At 43.7% G+C, this 19,670-nt stretch overlaps 1 protein-coding gene across 4 annotated transcripts in view; it reads right to left on the reverse strand.

Moving 5' to 3' along the window:
* Positions 1-19,670, reverse strand: part of LOC142403804 (leucine-rich repeat and fibronectin type III domain-containing protein 1-like protein) — a 55,739-nt gene that overhangs the window by 27,688 nt on the left and 8,381 nt on the right. For 2 of the 4 annotated variants that reach the window (XM_075490086.1, XM_075490090.1), the window contains exon 2: positions 4,679-4,802. The exons of 1 other annotated variant lie outside the window; for it this stretch is intronic. In XM_075490086.1, the coding sequence (XP_075346201.1) occupies positions 4,679-4,698 (20 nt within the window). In that variant the 5' untranslated portion in view covers positions 4,699-4,802. Of the gene's footprint in view, positions 1-4,678; positions 4,803-12,344; positions 12,455-19,670 lie in introns of those variants that run through there. One more of the 4 variants, XM_075490087.1, reaches the window with a different exon arrangement.

The raw sequence follows: 19,670 nt of genomic DNA on the forward strand, positions 1-19,670 counted from the left end.
CATGTGTAAGTGCCATTTTGACCTTTGTAGATAAAGGATTCAGAAGTATTTGGGGGAGGAAAAAAAAAATAAATCAAGCTCCTCAAAGGCTGGAGCAAACTAAGCATCAAAAGTTACCACCATTCCCTTCAGAAATAAACGTTCAATATTTAATTAGACAATAATCTGCCAAACAATGCTTAAAAGGCTGCTCTTCTCCTTTTTGAAATATGAATCCCATGCAAGCGACCCCTCAACCACAAAAGAGACGATCTTTCTGTATCGCAATTAATTCCTGACCACGAAGCATCCCTCAGATACGACTCTGATTTTGGCTTCGCAGTTGAAGAGCAGGATTAAGAGGGTTTTTTTTTTTTTTTGGAATTTTTTTTGTTTGCAGTCTTCCTACACAGGAAGACTCGAGCGCTCTGGCAAGACAGATGGACAGACATTTGGCAAGATCTGCAGCCTTCAACAGAAAGGGAACAAGTCTCTATAATCATACAAGCACATCTGCTATACAGGAGACAAAACCCAATACTGGCTAGAAAAGCAACTTTCTCTTGGCCTCTAGAGAGCACCTCATTTGTAAAATGCTCACAATCCTCCAAAAAGGACTGAAGTGGAGAGCGATGTACGGGAGAGTTGAGATTGCCAGGCGGCAAGTTTGTTTGTATCCTGCAAATAAGACAAGACGATGACGGAGTCCTACGACAACATCAAAAAGCAGAGGCGGCGGGGGGGGGGGAGGCGGGAATAAGAATTTAAAAATCAATCAATAAACTGCTGAAATGCAAAATTTTACTCCAGAGTAGCCAAAAAGGACTGATAAAGTATTAGTCTTAAATCTGACTTTATCTTGCGGGAGATAACGATTGTCTAATGAGACAAACCAACCACAAGAGTCTCTAAGCCTCTAGAGCTTTGCTTACTACGAGAATTAAAAATGACGAGGGGAGGAGGAGGAGAGAATTAAAAAAAAAAAAAAGACAAAACAAAGCCTGCGTTTTAGGTTTTGGTGGGTTTTTTGGTTGCGGTTTTTTTGGTTGTGGGGTGGTTTTTTTTGTTTGTTTGTTTGTTTGTTTTTTAAACTATTTTGAATTGGGTTATAAAACTACATAATGTCTTCTTGCTGCTGGTGTGCATAATACGCACCGCAGGAACCGTCAGCGAAGGCAGAGTATTTACGAGGGCCAATTAACACTGTTTTGTAGCTTATCTTGATTTCTGCAGCAGAGAACGGCAGCCTCTTCCCGATGAGGCAGTTTGTCTTTACGACCCGAGCAATAATAAACAAATAAAAAGGCTTCCATTTCAGAACAGGGCTAAGAAATACCGACTGAAACATGCTCGCTCTAACACCGAGATCTCGACCCTTAGCAGGAGCGCGGGGTGGATTCGAACAGTTAATTAATCACCCACCACCTACAGTGGCTGTTTCTGCAGAGCTCTGGTGTAGCTAAAAGGCATTTTTTTTTTTTTTTTTTCCCCCCCACCAGAGAAATTCCTTAAATGACAGCGCTTGGAGACAAAGTATTTTTAGAAATGAGAAGTGCACTGCTGAGCATCTCCAGTGAATGTTTAATCAGTGCTCAGTGAGCCTGGCTGAATACGGTTTACAAATGTTTGTATCCAAACACAGATTTTTTTTTTTTTTAAATTAATTTATTTTTTTTAAACACATCCTATTTCTTCTCGTTATCTGAGGTCAAGCCTGTGACTAGAAAAAGAGGCGGAGAGTGCCTCTTACTTAACATCACCGGGTTATATCATGCCCCACCTGTGTCTTCTAGAAATTAGCTGCAGGGACACCTTCAAGCTGTTTATGTTGTGCATAAATAAGGACATCTAAGTCACCTCCTTTAAACACCTTATTCCAGTTAAATGGGAACAGCTAGTCAACACCACCAAAAAAAATCCACAACGTTAAAAAAAAAAAAAAGAGTAACGCACAATGATTTCCAACACTAAGAACTTACCTAATCCAAGAGGAAAATGAACCGGTGTTTCCGGGCAAGAGCAAACACCGCTATAAATATTGAATAAGGGTCTCAACACTCTCATTCTCCCAAAACGCTCTACAGTATGTGAATTAATATTAAAAATGGAAGACTATTTGGAATTGTCCAGCATACAAAGACTACACGAGCACCAGAAAGCTTTATTTTTCTCTCCGGCATCTGGCAAGCAAAAGGGAGTCCAGCTCCACAGGCATCGTTATTTAGCACAATTCCCACACGGAGAACTGGCATTCGTTGGGAAACACTTTTTTTGCCCCTCCTATAACACACAGCGGGTATGTCGTGCCTCTCAGCCGTTAAGTACGCTGCTAAACGGCTCTCACGGTATTTGTAAATTCTCTCCCTTTCCCCATAAATATTTTATTTCACTGACAAGGTCTCATTTTATGCATGGGAACGATCAGCTACGCCTGAACCATTCCTGACAGCTGTTGGTTTTTATCTTCAAAACCTCGTATATCATCGGAAACCTCCCCGCAGTGGTCTTGACACCATCACGTACCCGATGGCAGCACACCAGATCTTACCACGCTCTGATTTAAGACAAACGGGACCCTCTGCTCAGTCCCTCTGCCTTCTCCAGGGAGATGTTCAACCTCTCTTGACTATATTCTGCACGGAGATGAGTAGCATCTCAGTAGAGGAAAGACATGGACCTGTTGGAACAGGTCCAGAGGAGGCCACGAAGATGATCAGAGGGCTGGAACACCTCTCCTATGAGGAAAGGCTGAGAGAGTTGGGGTTGTTCAGCCTGGAGAAGAGAAGGCTCTGGGGAGACCTTATTGGGGCCTTTCAATACTTGAAGGGGGCTTATAAGAAAGATGGGGACGGAGTTTTTAGTAGGGCCTGTTGCAATAGGACAAGGGGTGATGGTTTTAAACTAGAAGAGTTTCTAACTCTTTTACTTTTTACTCTAAAACTAAACTGAACGAGATTCAGAATGGATATAAGGAAGAAATGTTTTACGATGAGGGTGGTGAAAGACTGGACCAGGTTGCCCAGAGAGGTGGGAGATGCCCCATCCCTGGAAACATTCAAGGTCAGGTTGGACGGGGCTCTGAGCAACCTGATCTAGGTGAAGATGGCCCTGCTCATGGCAGGGGGGTTGGACTAGATGACCTTGAAAGGTCCCTTCCAACCCAACCCATTCTATGATCCCAGTGCTGAATTAAGGTTTCTCCTTTCCAAGCGCACAACGGTTTGTACGGGGTTTTTTTGGAGCACAAGCTAACTGCCATATTTACACTGCCGCTTTCTTCATCACAACACAGGAAAGCATAAAAGGGAAAACCCCACACAACACAAACCCCTTTCCTGCAGAAATGTTTTAGCACTTCAGAGACTGGCTGTTAAAAGCATACTTCATCATAACCTTCCTCCCCTAATTAAAATCGCTTCCGCAGGCTGAGGAATACAAGGGTATGGCTGAACTCAACCGCAGATGTCTCCGGGATTTTTTGACCTTCCAGAAACCTAGGATTGCTCTTGAAAGCTGAAAGGTTTCCAAACGTTACTACTTAAAACATAAAGAATATTGTTTTTTTTTCTGATACTGCCTTTAAATGCCAGGCCAGAGAAGCGCAGCGTCAGCATTACTGGTAATTAAATGCTTTGCAAAGATGTTCCACTTTGAGAAAAGCATTATGGAAATCCAAGCTGCTCGTTGCTGTAGGATAACAATCAGAAAACTCCAGCCCTTTTTTTACTATATTCATGTAAAATTTTTTACGCTCTTCCAGATAGCACTAGTTTAGCAGAGGTTAGAAGTTAGAGCGCATCTGACACTGGACTTACCTTGGTGACCTCAAAACTTTAAGCTTTTTCACACGCTTCTAACTAAGTTTTCTAAATGTTCTCCAGAGTTTTGGCTAATAAAAAAGCAACTGATGAATTAATCTTTAACGCTCCGTGGTCTTGGAGGCTACGTTCCTTCCCTAAAACCACTCCTAACCCTCTCTGCAGAGCAGAAATATGAAATGCATTAGAAGTGATGAACAAACGTCCAATTGCCGAGGTTTAACTGGAGAAAGAACCAGGAATCGAAGCAACGCACACCCCCAAGGGGTCAGAAAAGTAGCAGTGGCAGCGAGTTAAAAAAGCCAAGTACAGTGAAGTGCATTTGGGAATAAGCCTAACGAACCCTTTGCTATCTTCTTCTCTCACTTAATTCATTTGTCCTTGATCCATCTTGCTTTAAAATGAAAGTCTGAAGAACTACACAGCAATTCCGCAACAACTGCCAGTGTAAAACTTGTAGATATATTTTACTCACTGATGGAATATGTGACCTGCAGGTACCATATCTGACCAGAGTCACGAAGCATACATAAATTTTCCCTCTTTCATTAACAACGCTCAGTAGGATGTTCCAAATTCTGTAGAACTGCAGATTTTTAACAGGATGTTTCAGAGACAGTACTGAGATAGTAGTTTTTCTGGTGGTTTATTGAAACAATCTATACAATTAAGTCCATTCTGGTGAATTAATTATCCTCAACTGGAGTAAACTATTAATAAACAGAATTATTCATGATTCAATTCCTTTGCAGTATCTAACGCATACACCCTCCCAGGTTTTGGTGAGGGTGCAGGAGAAGCATGTAAATCCTTTGCATATAAAGCCCCCAGAAGTGCAAGTAAAAACAGAAGGTGGGAAAGAATCCCAACATCAACCCCACCTTCCAGGCACTGGATGCATGAACTTTGCCTGGTAGTTCAGCCGCAGGTTGCGGTAGTTGACCTCAGCCTTTTTCTTATCCACCTCCAGCAACCTGGAGCATCTTCCCTGAAGAATTACAATATCTGTATCCAAGATGAGGCACATATAGAACACATATAGAACATATAGAACTATATAGAACACAGCTTTATGTGGCTGCTGACAAAGCGCCCTTGCAACTACGCCCCTTTGCTCACTGCTAAGTGGCATTGCCCGTGGAGACCTGCATACACTGGACAAGATTCGCCCAACAAATCTGGCAGAGAACACAGAGGGTTTTTAAAGTCATTTTCTGAGTCATAAAACCTACTGATAACTTCCCAACAACCTACAGTGCCGAAGCAATGCTGTGAGCACAGAAAACAAATATTAAAACACAAAATAGCAAATCTAATTAATTACTTGATGGCAAACAAAATAGGTGTAGATGACCTTAACACAGTATTAGTCTAGGGGACTATTCATCCTGGCTGTAGTGACTCTTGCCTTTTCTAGTTGCAGCACTTCATGTGTTCCAGTTGCTCTTTGGGGGTCAATGCCCTGTTCTCCAAAAAATGGCTTTCTTGCTCTAAAGGAAGATTGTTTTCTTTCACGTGAACTTAATTCCGAAACGCTCATCTCTGGAAACGGAAGAGATGGTAGTTCAAAAACAACGGATACTCGGCCGCCCTTTTTTTTTAAGGGGGATTTTACTGTTATTTTAATTTGCGTGAATGACCAAACACAAGAACATAGCTCTAACGCCTTAATGAAATATAAAAGGGCCCCCCTATCCTGATGGAAGAGGGGGAGGCTTAACCTATTCTTCCTTCAAAGTGACCTTCAAGTTGAAGGTCAAACCTGTACCACTCTGTGCTGCTTTTTGGGAGTCTCCTGCACTTTCATGAGCGGTTCATTTCAGTGCAGAGTCCTCAAGGTAACGGATTCTCCATTCACATTCACAGCGCAGTGTTGTGGACATCCCGAAGCGGCCATCCGTCCCAAAATTAAGAGGTTATGTTCTCTTCCAGAATTGCACTTTATCAGAAGCATTAGGAGTGACAATATTGCAGCAGAGGCAGCAGCTGCAAGGGTTGAATACGGAATGGCACAGCAAAGTAGAAAGGGCAGCCAATCTCAACATAATCTTCACAGAAGCTCTTCTTCTAAACCAGCCAAAAATTGTTAAGAGACTGGTTTTCTCCAGAAATTAAAAGTTGCAGACATAGCCACACAGGCTCCAACATCTAGACTAGATACAAGGAAAACTTTTTTTTTTTAACATGATGAGGGTGGTGAAAGACTGGCCCAGGTTGCCCAGAGAGGTGGGAGATGCCCCATCCCTGGAAACATTCAAGGTTGGACACGGCTCTGAGCAACCTGATCTAGGTGAAGATGGCCCTGCTCATGGCAGGGGGGTTGGACTAGATGACCTTGAAAGGTCCCTTCCAACCCAAACTATTCTATGATCTACTGCATAACACAAGGTAATGTACCCCGAGCGCCCAAGTAGAAAGCTAAGGAAATAAAATTAATATAGATCTACCACACCATGCACCCCAGTGCTCATAAACCAGCTCCAAATGCCAGGCTCTTAATAGGTCCCATTCCCATTAGCAGGAATTATTTGTCCTGTCTGTACAAAAACCCATTAGACCGACTGTATTTCCAACTAAGCAGTACTTGAACATTTCCCTCAAGAATCCATCCAACTGAGCAACGTTGGAGTCTCTCTGGTCCAAAATTCAGCATCCCACCAGGTATCGTGCAGAAGCAGTACGTTCTGTTCGGCAGCAAAACTGGACCAAAAAATCCCCAAAATCCAGGAGTACTGGCCTAGTTAAAATGCCGTACCTATTTAATAGAAATTAAATCTTACTCGAGACTTCTGCAAAGTTGGTTTCTTTTCGTTTCACTGAAGCAGTGGCCCTGAAGGTGGGAAATTCCTCATTTAACTGCAATTCTGTGCAAACGAGCCTGTCCCTTGTCCTTCCCCTTGAGTGACAAGCGCTCAGCACAGGTTAGCGGCTGTAGTCACACCTGGACCTGATGGTGTGAACAGTGATTTGGATTTGGGGGACTATTCACAGCATGCAACCGTTTCCCTATTTCTTTCCCACCTTTCCAGTTCTTCTTCCTTCCCACTCCCCTTGAAGTTATTAAAAAAAAAAAAAAAAAACCCAGAGCTCACCCCTCTGCTTTATTTATTTTTCACATCAGGTGTCTTGGTAGGGCGACATAAAAAAATGCCCTAAGAGTTATAAACTGTAAAGTTACTAGTTGGATTAATAATTTGATGCTTGCCGAGTGCTGCGTTTAAAATCGGTCCTAAAAGAGATCCCATGCAATGAGATTTTAGTGCTTGTTGCAGGCAACAAAACCTTCACCTTGCCACCGGCAGACAGAGCCATTTACCGTATTACAACACAGCAAGACAGATACACTTTTATTTACGGACCCTGGAAGTCGTTTTCCTCCTGCCTCATCTCGTTTTGCATGTAACTCGGGCAATTTAGTAAGTGATTTTGTTAGTTTTATGCTACTAGAGAAAGGAAGAGTTCTCCAGGAGAACACAGATGTGCCAGAAACATTAAGAAAAACTCCAATACTTCATCGTTATGGGACAGGGCTGGTGGAGATCTTGGTTCTAGACATCTACAAGCTATTAGTAAACGGCAAACTAAGGTGAGGTTGTCCAAAAGCAGGAAGCAATTGCCAAATATCATCCCAACCCCTATGGGTTGCAGAGTCAGGTCCTGCAGGTCTCCCAGGCTTCAGTGAAATACATGACTGCGTTGGTCCTTTCTGTTTTCTTAGGGAGGAGATGTCCGGACAATCAAAACGGTCCCGAGATGAAAAGAGGAAATTTCCATCCTAAAAAAGCTGCCGACAGCCGCCTGCAACAGCTTAGCATCGGGGATTTTGCGCCCTTCATCTCTTGCTTTGGTTTAGAGTTTTACTGGTAATGAGAGTTCACTGCAAGGTTAATTAGTGTCAAGATGCCACTGCTGGGCATCATTAGCATAGATGCATTAAGAGTCATAATTCTGAACTTACTTTTGGCCATATTGCAGCTCCTCGGCACTGAACGGCCAGTATATATTTTTTCATTGCAGTATAACTTTGACATTTCACCATTAAGCGGACACAGAAAGGGTTATCATGAGTCAACAGCTAGATGGCAACATAAACCACAGCCACAGGAAAGTTAAGAAACGCTGAGGAGTTTTGAAACCTCTTAAAAAAAAAACCCCAAACCTGGCGGCCTCAAAACTCCTAACAAATCTGAACAGGGGGAAATTTCAGCTAAGGCCTTTTTGAAGTCTGATAGACAAGTTTAATTGCCTTACTAAGGAAGCCAATAACTGCAGTGGGTGGACTGAGTCGGGAACAGTGAGTTTGGAACAACTGAGCAGCGGTAGAATTTAAAGCCCAAGATTCAGAAGAACAAACAAGACCAGGACAATAAGGAAGAGGAGGGCAGACTCCTAAATAATAATAATAATAAAAATCTATAGCATCCCCTCGTTAGTTGGTTTAACCATTAGAAATAAAGGGAAGAAAATAAGGTAGAAAGCAAAGAGTCGGGATGCCTTAAGCAGACCAACTTCTCCACATCTCTGTTGGGCAACAAGACTAATGTGAATTTTGATCGTGGCAAGGATGAAGGTGCTGGAGCACAACCGTGCCATACATGGCTCGTGGAGAGGGGAGTGTATTGCACCCCAGCTGAGCTCACTGAAACTTCACCTTATTGCCAGCAGTAGTTCAAAACTTGTATTTGTCCATCATTTTCAAACCTACAGAGCTCACAAGAAATCACCTTGGCTTCAAAGTTTGAACAGTGCAGCTCATTAAGTCAGCAGGAAATGTGCAGCGTGCAGCATTTCCCAACCTGCTTGTGAATAAGCGAAGCAAACACAAAAAAACCCACAAGTCACCTTCTAGAAAATGACGGTTATCTCTAAAATTGCATTCAGGGGGAAAGCCTTGTCCTCTGACCAACAGAATGGAGTTTGTCCTTAGGGCTCCCAAGAGCAGAGGCAAATCATCTGCACGTTCTCTGTGCTAATTCTCAGAAAGAGGTATTTCATTTTGGTGTCTGCTGCTAATATTTGGTGTCTGCTGCTAATATTTGGTCTACGCTATCCACTACTCGTATCTGTTTAGGTGGGTTTCACAGCATGCGTAGGTTACAGGCTGTCAGCAGGCTTGTAATGGCTCTGTAGATCCAAAGGACCCGGACTCTAATTCTATTAGAAGGATTAAAGTGAAGCAAGAAAACTCACACAAAACAAATCCTTTGACTGCCAGCAAGAAAAGTCAAATGTTTCAGATGAAGAGTTCATAAGAGCTTGAGCAAAATATACTGGACCGGGTTTGAGGTCCACAGTGAGACGAGATTACGGAGGAATTAAGTAGCACTAAAGGCGATTTCCTTTCCAGAAGTCATACTCAAATCCAGAAATAGTTTGCACTAACGTGTCCTCCTTTGCGAGCACCATAAAAGATTTAAGACAGGCAAAGTAAGCCAACAGAATTAGGGGGCTTCAAAATAACAATTTCCTCCCAAAACTCTTCTCTCAGAGACACAGCAACCCAAGCACACAAAGAGAAGTCAGAAATCGCGGAGAAAGTCTGAAATAGCATTGACGGTCAGCGCCTAACAAAGCTTCCCCTAAATGCTGTGCACAATCAAGACGTCATGCTCCTTTGGTGCGTGATCTTCAAACCTACAGCCCTTTATCTGTTGAAGGCCTGCTAAAACATTTCTCACAGCCAACTGATTTCATGTTCTTTACTGCCTTCTACTTTGGTAAGCAGTAATTCCCCAAGTTTTAAAACGTAGAGGAAAATGTCTACCTGTCAAACTAGATGAGAAGCAAGGATAAAATTAGAGGACAGCTAAAGGAATAAGAATCCAAACTTTTAATATTAGGAACCTAAGTCTTTCACAGCTAGTAAACCACAAGAAACCACAGCTAGGTTTCTTGAGGATCTCTTAAGATAACATTTTCTGGATGCAACCTATATAAACTTGCACTGAGATTAATTAGGCAGAGATCTCCGACCGTAGGACTGCTTAGGGGCTTGAGTCCTGTGTGTGGCACAGGTATTTATTCCCCTTCCTTGCTCAGATGGAAGAACGCCCGGGTTAATCTTCTGCGCTGCAATAACCTTGTTTTATCTTCAGTGCCTGTCTCTTCCGTGCATACGCAAGCAGAACCTCGCGGCGCTATCAAAATAAGTCATAATAGCGTAGCTTGTTAAGGGAGCGAGTTGTACTAAATTAGTCTGAAGGCTCGTGTCTCGATGAGGGAAAAAATGAAGTAGCTACGGTTTTAAGATCAAGCAAGATCAGACCTTTTCATCACATCTTTAGACTCTCGAATTCCGCTCTCGGAAAACCAGGGGCTATTTCACCAAGTACTCTGTCTTAAGGGAAAAAACCTTTGTTTGAAGTTTTCATGGATGGAACAGTTTATCTTCTGAATTGTTTCCAGCAAACAACCCATTTCTGGTGTTATGCCCAGTACAAACAGAACAATAGATAAACAAAATCCCAACAGAAATTTAAGGACCTGCACACTTAGACTTAATAAATGGCTGCACTGCTCCAGTAAATCTAGGTTATTGCTGTAGTTCTAATTGTACTGAATATCTCTTAAACATCATTCATCTTCTAACAGTATCCTTCGCAAAAAAATACACGTGGCACAATAATAATAAAAACAACTCCCTGTGGTTAAGAGTCAGAGGAGATGACAGCTCAGGCCTAACAAACTAAGCTCAACTCTGGAAGCTACAGATGTTTAAAGAGCCTGGGGAGGAGCATTCATCTGAAATGCAAAAGCAACTGCAACCACCATCTAATTGACTGCAGGCTTAGCAGAAACAAGACAAGAAATCGTCCACTCTTGAGATCCTCAGTGGACCCTAGTTTAAGGCTGACCTAGCTAAAAATTCCAACGTGAAGTCATTCGAGACACAGCTTGCTCAAGACTCCTCTGCTGCCTGCGGACCACGGTAAGTTCAGATGGTTTGCGTGGAAGCAGAGAGCCTGCTACGTGTGCAACACGCGTTGCTATCAAGCCTCCAAAATGCAAAAGCCAGACATTGTCTGGGAAAGAGATACCAGTGCAGCTTCGCTCCTTTTGGGTAGGGCTCTATTCGGAGCGTGCAACCCAAGCTGGATCTCGAACCCGCTGCACAATGTCATGCAAGCCCCGTTTTTCTTGCGATGACAAAGAAATCGTCCCCCTGTTGAGCGATGCTTACACGTCCTCAGTTCCGAGAGCGTCACATTACATATCATACTGCCAAGGGCAAGAGGAATTATCTAAATACTATAATGGATTAATGATCCTGGGAGCAGAGGGTAGTTCAAAGGCCAAAGGGGGACAGATAGACGCTATCTCATCATTCTGTTTAGAGAAGCATCCAAGCCACATCTTTGACCAAGGCAAAGAAAATGTGTACTAAGCGGAGAGGTCACAATTTGCAATTCGTGGCGTATAATTACAGCAGCTGAAGAGGGCAAGGGTACAAGCACATGAAGAGGGCAAAGCAACAATCCTGGAGTGCATGGAGGGTGCTACAGCTGAAGGATGCTCATTAAACGGGAAGGGAGAGGCATGATGCTTGTAGGGCTGCATATACTGCGTGAGCATAGCAAACCCACACCTGCCAAGCAGGTGAGTCCACAGCGAGCCCACGCCACAGGTAACCACTGCCAGAAAGCACTGGGGGCTGTTCTGCTGTTCTCCTGTAGTGCAAAATGACCCCTCCGCTCACAGCCAGGTGCTCATTTAGGATCGCAAGCGCTGCTTTAACACATGAAAAGCACTATCCAGGCTGCAATCCTATGAAATTACAGTGGAGAGGGCTCATTAAGAGCCCTTTAGCAAGTTCTCCTGCTCTCACATAAATGATTATATCACCTTGAAAAGTGTTAATGAAACCCTTGAAGTAAAATTCTTCTGTTCTCCCAGGCAGAGAAAACAGTGCATCAGGTAAAGCTAAACCCTTTCTCTTTATCATTTAAGGACATGTCACTTTACTAAACAACCTCTGACAATGATGAATGAGAGCCATTTAAGTTCTTGACCATCACCCTCTCCCCCGTGGTACCCGATGAAGCCTGCACTGGGGTGGCAAGGGAGAACCAAGGTTTCTTCCAAGCCCACGTACTTGTGACAAGTGCTACCCGCTGGGGTTGAACAAGCTGTCTCAAAATGGAGAGACTGAACGGTTTTGATAAACATCATAAATCTGGCAAGCTCGCAAGCTCCCTCTGAATAAACACGATGACAAACTGGTACATCATCTGGCCGTCTCTCAACACATCACTGTAGGGCATCACGGTTTATCCGTGTTCTGCAGACCCCAAAAGTCTCTGAAACAGTTTAAAACTGGCACATCCTAAGCAGAAAATGAATCAGAAGACAATTCAGGAGGCTGCTCGAGCGTACTAGATGTGCGCCAAGGTAAGCCTGGGCTCTCGGCGTACGCGTCAGCATCAACAATCACGGCATCCCTCCATGTGAAATGGAGGAGAGTAGTTCTGGGACGCAGCAAGAGTCACTGCACTAAAGGAGGAAAGAAAAAAAAAAAAAAAAAAAAGAGATACCTATGGAAGTGAGTACCTCCATACGACATCCATTCTGGAGCCTGCTAGGAGATATCGTTCCAGCTAGAAGGACAACGTAGAAGGTCCTCTCAGTCTGAATTCCCAGCAAACCCAGTGAAGGCATCTTCAGCGATTCTATCTCCATTCAGTCCCAAACCACTTGCTTTTCTCATCTTACTTCACCATCGGTGTGGGTGAGTAATGTCCCATTATCGAATGATAATACAGTTTCTAGCACACGGAAATAAATACTTTTTTTTTTTCCTGGTTTATTTACTTTGTTTCCCCTGGTTTATTTACTTTGTTTCCCCTAACCAAGGCTGGATTTTAGGTTATCTAATATGTTAAATATTTTCTTTATAAATTTCACATTTTTATGAGGTAGGGAAGTGTGGGATATGGATTAAATGCCTGTCACAAAGCACAATCCAAAAGGAAATTAAAAAAAAAAAAAATACAAAAGACAAAAAGCTGCTGGGGAATGACTGCTCAATTTGTGATTTACAGCAATGGTTCACTTTTCATTCTGAAAAAAGAAAGGGAAGAGCACACCACGCAGAGGTGCCATAATCCAAAACGCACTGCCTTTACAAGAACACAAGCTATTTAATCTGAATTACATTCCTAGTAGATTATTTAAACTGCACTTAATCCTCGTGTGACCACTTCTAATCCCAGTTTAAATGGCTGCAAATCAGGATTAGCCAACTCCACTCATCTACAACGGCTGAATGCATTTTAATTCTGAACAAAATCATCCACTTGGGGATTTATTTTGCTTTAACTCCCTCAAAGTTAAAGCCAATTACTTAATGCCACACAGCTGTTGGCTTAAAAAGAAAAAAAAAAAAATGACCAAGGAAAACATGGAACCTCTATGGGAATTGCCGTGATTTGCCTAGCTGTGAAAGTTGACATTGTAAAGCAGGACAAGTTTGAGTCAAGAGAAGCAGCTCTGCCTTTCCACCTCTGCTTTGCGTACCCCACTTGTGTCAAAGCTACCAATATATTCCAAATTCCTGGTGCGTTAACCCAGTTGAGACCTTCGTTCCCATCTACCCCATTAAAATCCCAAACGTTTCCATTCTCATGCGAACTCAATTCAGTCGTTCCCAAACCACCGGAGAACTCTGAAAAATTGTATTGGGTTTTGATAAGCAACCGTGCACGCCTGGAGAAGTCCCATAAGGAGTAAGAAAGGACATGTCTGAAGCCAGCTACGCTCGCTAACATCGTCATTCAGCCAGGAAGCAAAAAAGGCTGGGAGAGGCGATGTCCACGTGCTGCGGAGACCACGTGCCCCCTGACTCGGCCATCTGAGCATCCTGGTGTTGGACGGCTCTTCTGCCAAAGCTACGTGGGGCACTGGGCCATCACGCCGACAGGGCAGGAGCCAGGAAAGCCGGCTCAGATATTTACGGAGGCGAAAGTTGCCCTCTTGCTCTGCGCATCTCAACAGAAGACCACGAAGAGGATGACGTCCCAAACTCTTGACCAGGTTCATGGAAAACCACCAGGTCCGTAAGTCCCCTACCAGTCTTGGGATGTTCTCATAGCCCAAATTCCAGCTCCACCTTCCCTCCAGTCTTCTGGAAACTCATGACAGTCCTCATGCATCCTTTATTTTAAAACCTCTCCCGAGGAAAGGTTTCGCATCATCGGGATTCAAGTCATCCTCTGAGCTACCCCTCGTTCAGCAACCTCCTCTTCTGGGAGCTGACAAGTATTGCGCCGTCGCTAGCTGGATGAGCTGACAGGCATCAGGCAACTATACAATTACCATTAACTACTTCAACTATTTCCTTTTGCTTTTCCAGGGACTCTAAGACATGCTTTTACTCTACACTTATCACAATAGCATCTCAAATACTTGCAGGAAGCACATTTCGCTGTACCACTGAAAGGCGTCATGTTTTGTTCTCTCCCCTTCTACGAAGGGAAAGGAGCATGCTTGCAAACAAAATCCAGCTTGTGCCAAGCTTCGTTAGTCTCTGCAGCTAATGACAGCCTCTTTGGGTCCCAGTTAGTGATTTATTTCCCCCCCACACCTTCGAATTAACCTTAACCTGCTTCAAAGGTTAATAAACACCTAGACAGAAGAATCCTAGTGCTGAATTTTTGCAGCAATAGCCACACAAATGCCATTAGAAAACATATTGGAAAGGGGGGAAAAAAAAAAAAAAAGTGGAAAAATTTAAAAGGGGAAAAAATAGGGAAAAAAATTTAATCCCTCAAATTCCCTCAGACATTTTACTGAGGGATGCAGATGCAAACTAGAAGCATCCAGTATAAACATATATTCTGCAAGACTTTTATAATAATACAATAAACATCTAAAAACCCCTGCTTTGACAGTCTCTTTTTCAGGACGATTTGATAAACAGGTGTTTTATAGGCACGATTTTAAAGGTTCATTTTAACGCCATCTCAAAGGCAGCAACTATTGTGTTACATGGCAGTCACTGGTGAATCAGCTTTTGTAAAAACCTTTGCAAACAGCTGAAAAGCAAGAAAATGAGATCGAGAAATAACGACTATTATACACCTCAAGAAAGCAACTTTAAAAGATGCAGCATATATCAGGAAAGGCATTACCATCCTCTTGTTAAATTCAAACCTGCTTTGAGATGCAGAAAAGTTGTGGGTTTTTTTTTTTTCCCAAAAGCACCGAGACAAAGGCAAATGGCTCCTAATAGAGCGTATGCCACAGAGAAAATGTAAATGTAAAAGCAGACCTGAAAGTCTAGGCACGATCTTATCTCTCAGAGCGTTTCAGGGGAGGATTATATTCCAGCGAGTAAAAAGTAATGAAGACTGTGACACTGAGATTTACCGTAGTAGAGCAGAAGCTTCTTGATACCCCGGGGTTGCCGCGTCCGACTGAATTAGCTGCATTTCAACATCCAGAATCCTCCTGAACTGACCTTATTCTCAAAGTGACAATCTTCCCCAGACTGTAGCTGGTAAGCCTTGTACCAAGCAAAGGAAAAGAAAAAAGAAAAAGCCAAATTGTGCCGCTTTTCCAGCGGGTTAAGACTCGTACGCAGAAAGCTTCCTCTGCGGCATTTGTAGGGCAACGCAGCGTGATCCCCATCAAATTTATTTGGTCCTAGCATGGCCTTGTTGCTTTCGTCTTTCCATATGCTCCTTGTATAATCGTTCATCCTGATTTTCCACTAAGCATCCATAGCCCTTACTGGATCCCAGTCGCTGCCTTTGCCAAGCAACGCAGCGTCTTCCACTTTTCCTGCTTTCAGGAGATCCTATAGCAAACCCAAAGAGCTGAAGCGGCTTTCCCACAGCTACTGGAAACCCAAGGAAGCAATGCAGAGGCTTCCCCAAGCCTTGACCCCACCAGACCAGGTGAAGAGAAGCCATCTCCAAGCCCACGCCTCCACCACTAGCGCTGACGGACGGCTGGTTCACTCCAAAGAGCTGTGAATGAGCTGCTCCTACGTGAGCTTTGCCCGAAGACAATCAACCCCAGAGAGTAAATCTGATTTCTGCGTAATTAATAGACTCTGTAACCCATCACTCATGGCACCTATGGGCTGTCTAAATTCCATAGATGCGGAATTGCCTGCAGGCATCTCTCCAATACCATGGAGTGAAAGGCTGGAGGCTGAGAACATTTAAGTGCATTTTGATAAACACCCTGGCCTCTTCCCCAGGTGCTGACACTTCTGGGCTTAATAGTGTTATCACCTTAATAGTGTTTGGATTTATTTCCTCACAGAGTCACAAGATGGGGGAGAAAGGTGCATCAGCAGCTCACAGCCTGCCAGTCCAAATAAGCCTCTCCTGGTCCTTCTCCGTGCCTCCGCTCCCAAACACGGATACTTTTCAAAGCATTCCCGCAAAACACCGGAAAGCCCCGCTCTCCTCAGGCCTGCTACGTAGGACTGGCACCCAGTGCTTTCCAGGGGAGGGGTATATTCATTCCTTCTGAGAATAGTACGCCATCAAGTGTATTCCCTCTGGAGATGTCCTTGCAGACTCCAGGGACAGAGGAAATTTCCTGCTAAACGTGCACAAAACTCTCCATCCAGTACGCGCAAAGCAGCAACAAGACCCACAGCTCTCATCAGGCCAACGTATATTCATATAAAATAAATCCTTTTCCTGGCTACGTACTGTGTAACAACAGGAAGAGCCACTTTAACTATCCACATCTCCATCTGCCCTTCTCCGCACCACCCACACAAGCTATTTGCATATTTATTGCATATTTATATAGCACACCTCAGTGGGCTGCTCCATGTGCCGCCAACATACGTGTCCTTTTGGTCTCCAAGTCTACGCATCCTTGTGTTCAACACCAGACCGAGACCCACACAACACACGCCACGCCCCCGCAAAAGCGCCACCATAAAGGCACTGCAAGAAGAAATATTACTGGGCTCCCTCCCAGAATGCAAAATATTTAGTGTGTCTAGCTATAAACTGACCACATCTGCTGATGCCCATTATTTCCTCCTACGGTGTGCTGTCAGGCCATACGATCCGTTAGCTGTATATTTAATTGGGTCTCTGACTGCCTGGTCCAAGAGCTGCTTACCTTTCAATATCTCATTTTGCTGAGAAAACAAAACGTTAGGATGTTTCGTTTGCTATAGCCGCTTTCATAGACAGCGGAATAAATGGACAAAAATCATTTAAAGACCACACTCTGCTTCCATTGAACGCTATGAAGGCAACCACAAGAGCCTTCCCTGAAAATTTAGCTCCATCCCCTTCGTTTAACCTTGCGGCAGCAACGGAGGTCATTCCCATAGGCCTTCAAACACTACCGGTTTTGAAGCATCACCAGTAGTTTGGCCCGTGCGGTTGCCCTGGTACATCCGTGAACCATGCCAGGCAGTGAAGCACGGATGCTCCAAGGTCTCCAGATGAGAGAAGGAAGCTTTAAAGATCCACTTTGACACTCCGTAGGTGCCATTATGTTCTTCTAGCACCACAGCAAGTGTAGAAGCCACCCAGGTCCCAAACAAGTTTGCAAGATCTTATATATCCACTTGCAGCAATCTCACTGCTCAGAGACCATCACGCCCAATGAGTTCAACATCTTCCCTCTCCTCCTACCACCGACTCGAAAACAATGGGCCAAATAATTCCCATTCAGCCAGCACCTGAGACTTTCCAAAGAACACAAGGACATCCAAGCAGCATTAGTTCCTTGCAAATTGGGCTCAGGAGGTCTGAGTGGGAATAGGATCTCCTGCAAGCCCTCATATTATCCGAGGCATGGAAGAAGCATTCCCTTCTTCTTCATCACCACAGCTGCAGCGTCCCCAGTGGAGCACAGGACTGGAGACGTCCGAACGGTCTCCGAACAAGCTGAAAAACATCTACTTCAGGCACAGAGCTGCTCATGCTGTAATTCACTGAAGTGCAGCTGCATTAGCACAGCTCTGCACCCAAGGTTAATTATTTCTGGCTCCGTCAGGGCTGATTCACCTCCAGTGGCATGCTGACACAGCTGAACTTGGCTTCAGAAATAATTCTGAGGTTTCTGCAGCACGCTGCATTGCACAGCGGAACCGTACCTGGAGGGGCTTTACTAGTTTTAGGGAGCGTGTGAACTGTTAAAGCCCATCTTAGCTCGTTCCTCCTTAAAAGAAAGGATATGTGCCCGGACCTAGGCAGCTTCCAGGCCCCTCCAGGGAAAGATGCAACCTACCCTTTGGTTGCCAGAGCTGCAAAGTTAAGCATCTTATGTAGGACAGCTGCAGATATAGCAAAAAAAAACCCCCAAAACCCCAAAAAACCCCAAACCACCAAACCCAAAACCAAAAAAACCCCCCACAAATACACACGGAAACCCCCCAAAACAAAACACCACCAAAACCCCAACCCGAACGCCACCACACCCACAACCACATCTTCACAAAGGAGAAGAAAAAAAGAAAAGCCAAAGAAAAAAGGGACAGCCACCCCCTCCGCCCCCTCCCCAACCCAGCAAATCAGAAGCATGACAAGGACTCTAGTTTTCGCTCTTCGCAGACGGGGCTGATCTACATTTTAAAGCAAAAACTTCAAACAGATCAAGCCACTGATTCTTGCAGATATTCCCGACAGGCTCTTTTCCTCCATGCCCTATATCCAGCTCCCACTATTCCCATCCTCGTCTAAATAAAACACTGATTCTGAATTCTTCTCTCCAACCTCGAGGCTGCGCATTGTCACCTCTACCTCATTTTTAGGGATTTTTTGGTTTTTTTGGGGTTTTTTTGTTTTTTTTTTTTTTTTATCTTGCTGCAAAATAATAACCAAGGTGGCTCGGAAGCAATACGTAACATACTGGCAGAGAAAGGTACCACTTAAGTGGTATATCTATAAGTAATATATATTAACATCTGTGGCATAAAAGCAGATTTCATTTCTAATTAAGTGAAGGAGGAGGAATAGGACCCCTAAATGCCATTTGAACAATTCACAGTACCTCCGTTTTCTGCATCCTCCACTTTTCCGCCCATCTCAGCCAAATACTTGTCTGAAATCTGTAAGTTTGCCAAAGAACTCCCCGTCAGTGCTCATAGCTCTGCTAATTAGTAAGGTGTGGGTGCTAAATTGGAAGTTCAGGGGAAGAAATTATGAAATTAGCCAACAGGAATGAGTTCAGAAACTGCAGACAGCCCAGTGCTATTATAAAAATATTCCTAGAAGAGGCATTTTATTTCAGAGAAAAGCGAGCGAGCGAGCTAAGCGTCGATCTTCGGTTACATGAATGCAGGAAAAGCACCCAGTTTTATTTGATTTTCCCATCCTGGCTTCTTTAATAGCACTACTGATTTCCTCTGCTTGGGTATGATTAGTCAGGGGGTTGGGGAACCCCCTCTTTCTCTCTGATGGAACATAACTTGCAATTCAGATCTTCGTTACGGTGACTCAAGGAAGAACGTTTTCATTAAAAAAAAGAGGAGAATTGCAGGAAAGAAACAAATTCAAGGCTTCAAAGTGAGAAGGAATTAAACCTCCACAAGTGCCACAAGCTGCAGGTTGAGGAGACCCTTCAGCTACCTTGAAATAGAAGTGGTGTCATGAAGAACCAAAGCCTTGCCAAGCTTTTTCTTTGTATTTTGTCTTTGTATTTTATTTTCTTTCCTTAATACAAGTAATTTCTGGACAACACATCTAGCCTAGAAACCCTCCGACCTAGACAGAGGTCCAGAAAAAAAAAAAAGGCAAGATTCAACAAATCACACGCTGCTGACATCAGTCATCCTAAAATATAACTAAAGAAAAATGTGTCGGGTAAAACTTGACCTAAAGACAAAGACTCAGACCTGTGCTGTGGTAACCTGAGCATTTGATGAAGCATTAAGAACAAAAATGAGTATCT

Source organism: Mycteria americana, unplaced genomic scaffold, assembly GCF_035582795.1.
Source record: "Mycteria americana isolate JAX WOST 10 ecotype Jacksonville Zoo and Gardens unplaced genomic scaffold, USCA_MyAme_1.0 Scaffold_43, whole genome shotgun sequence".
Lineage (NCBI taxonomy): Eukaryota > Metazoa > Chordata > Aves > Ciconiiformes > Ciconiidae > Mycteria > Mycteria americana.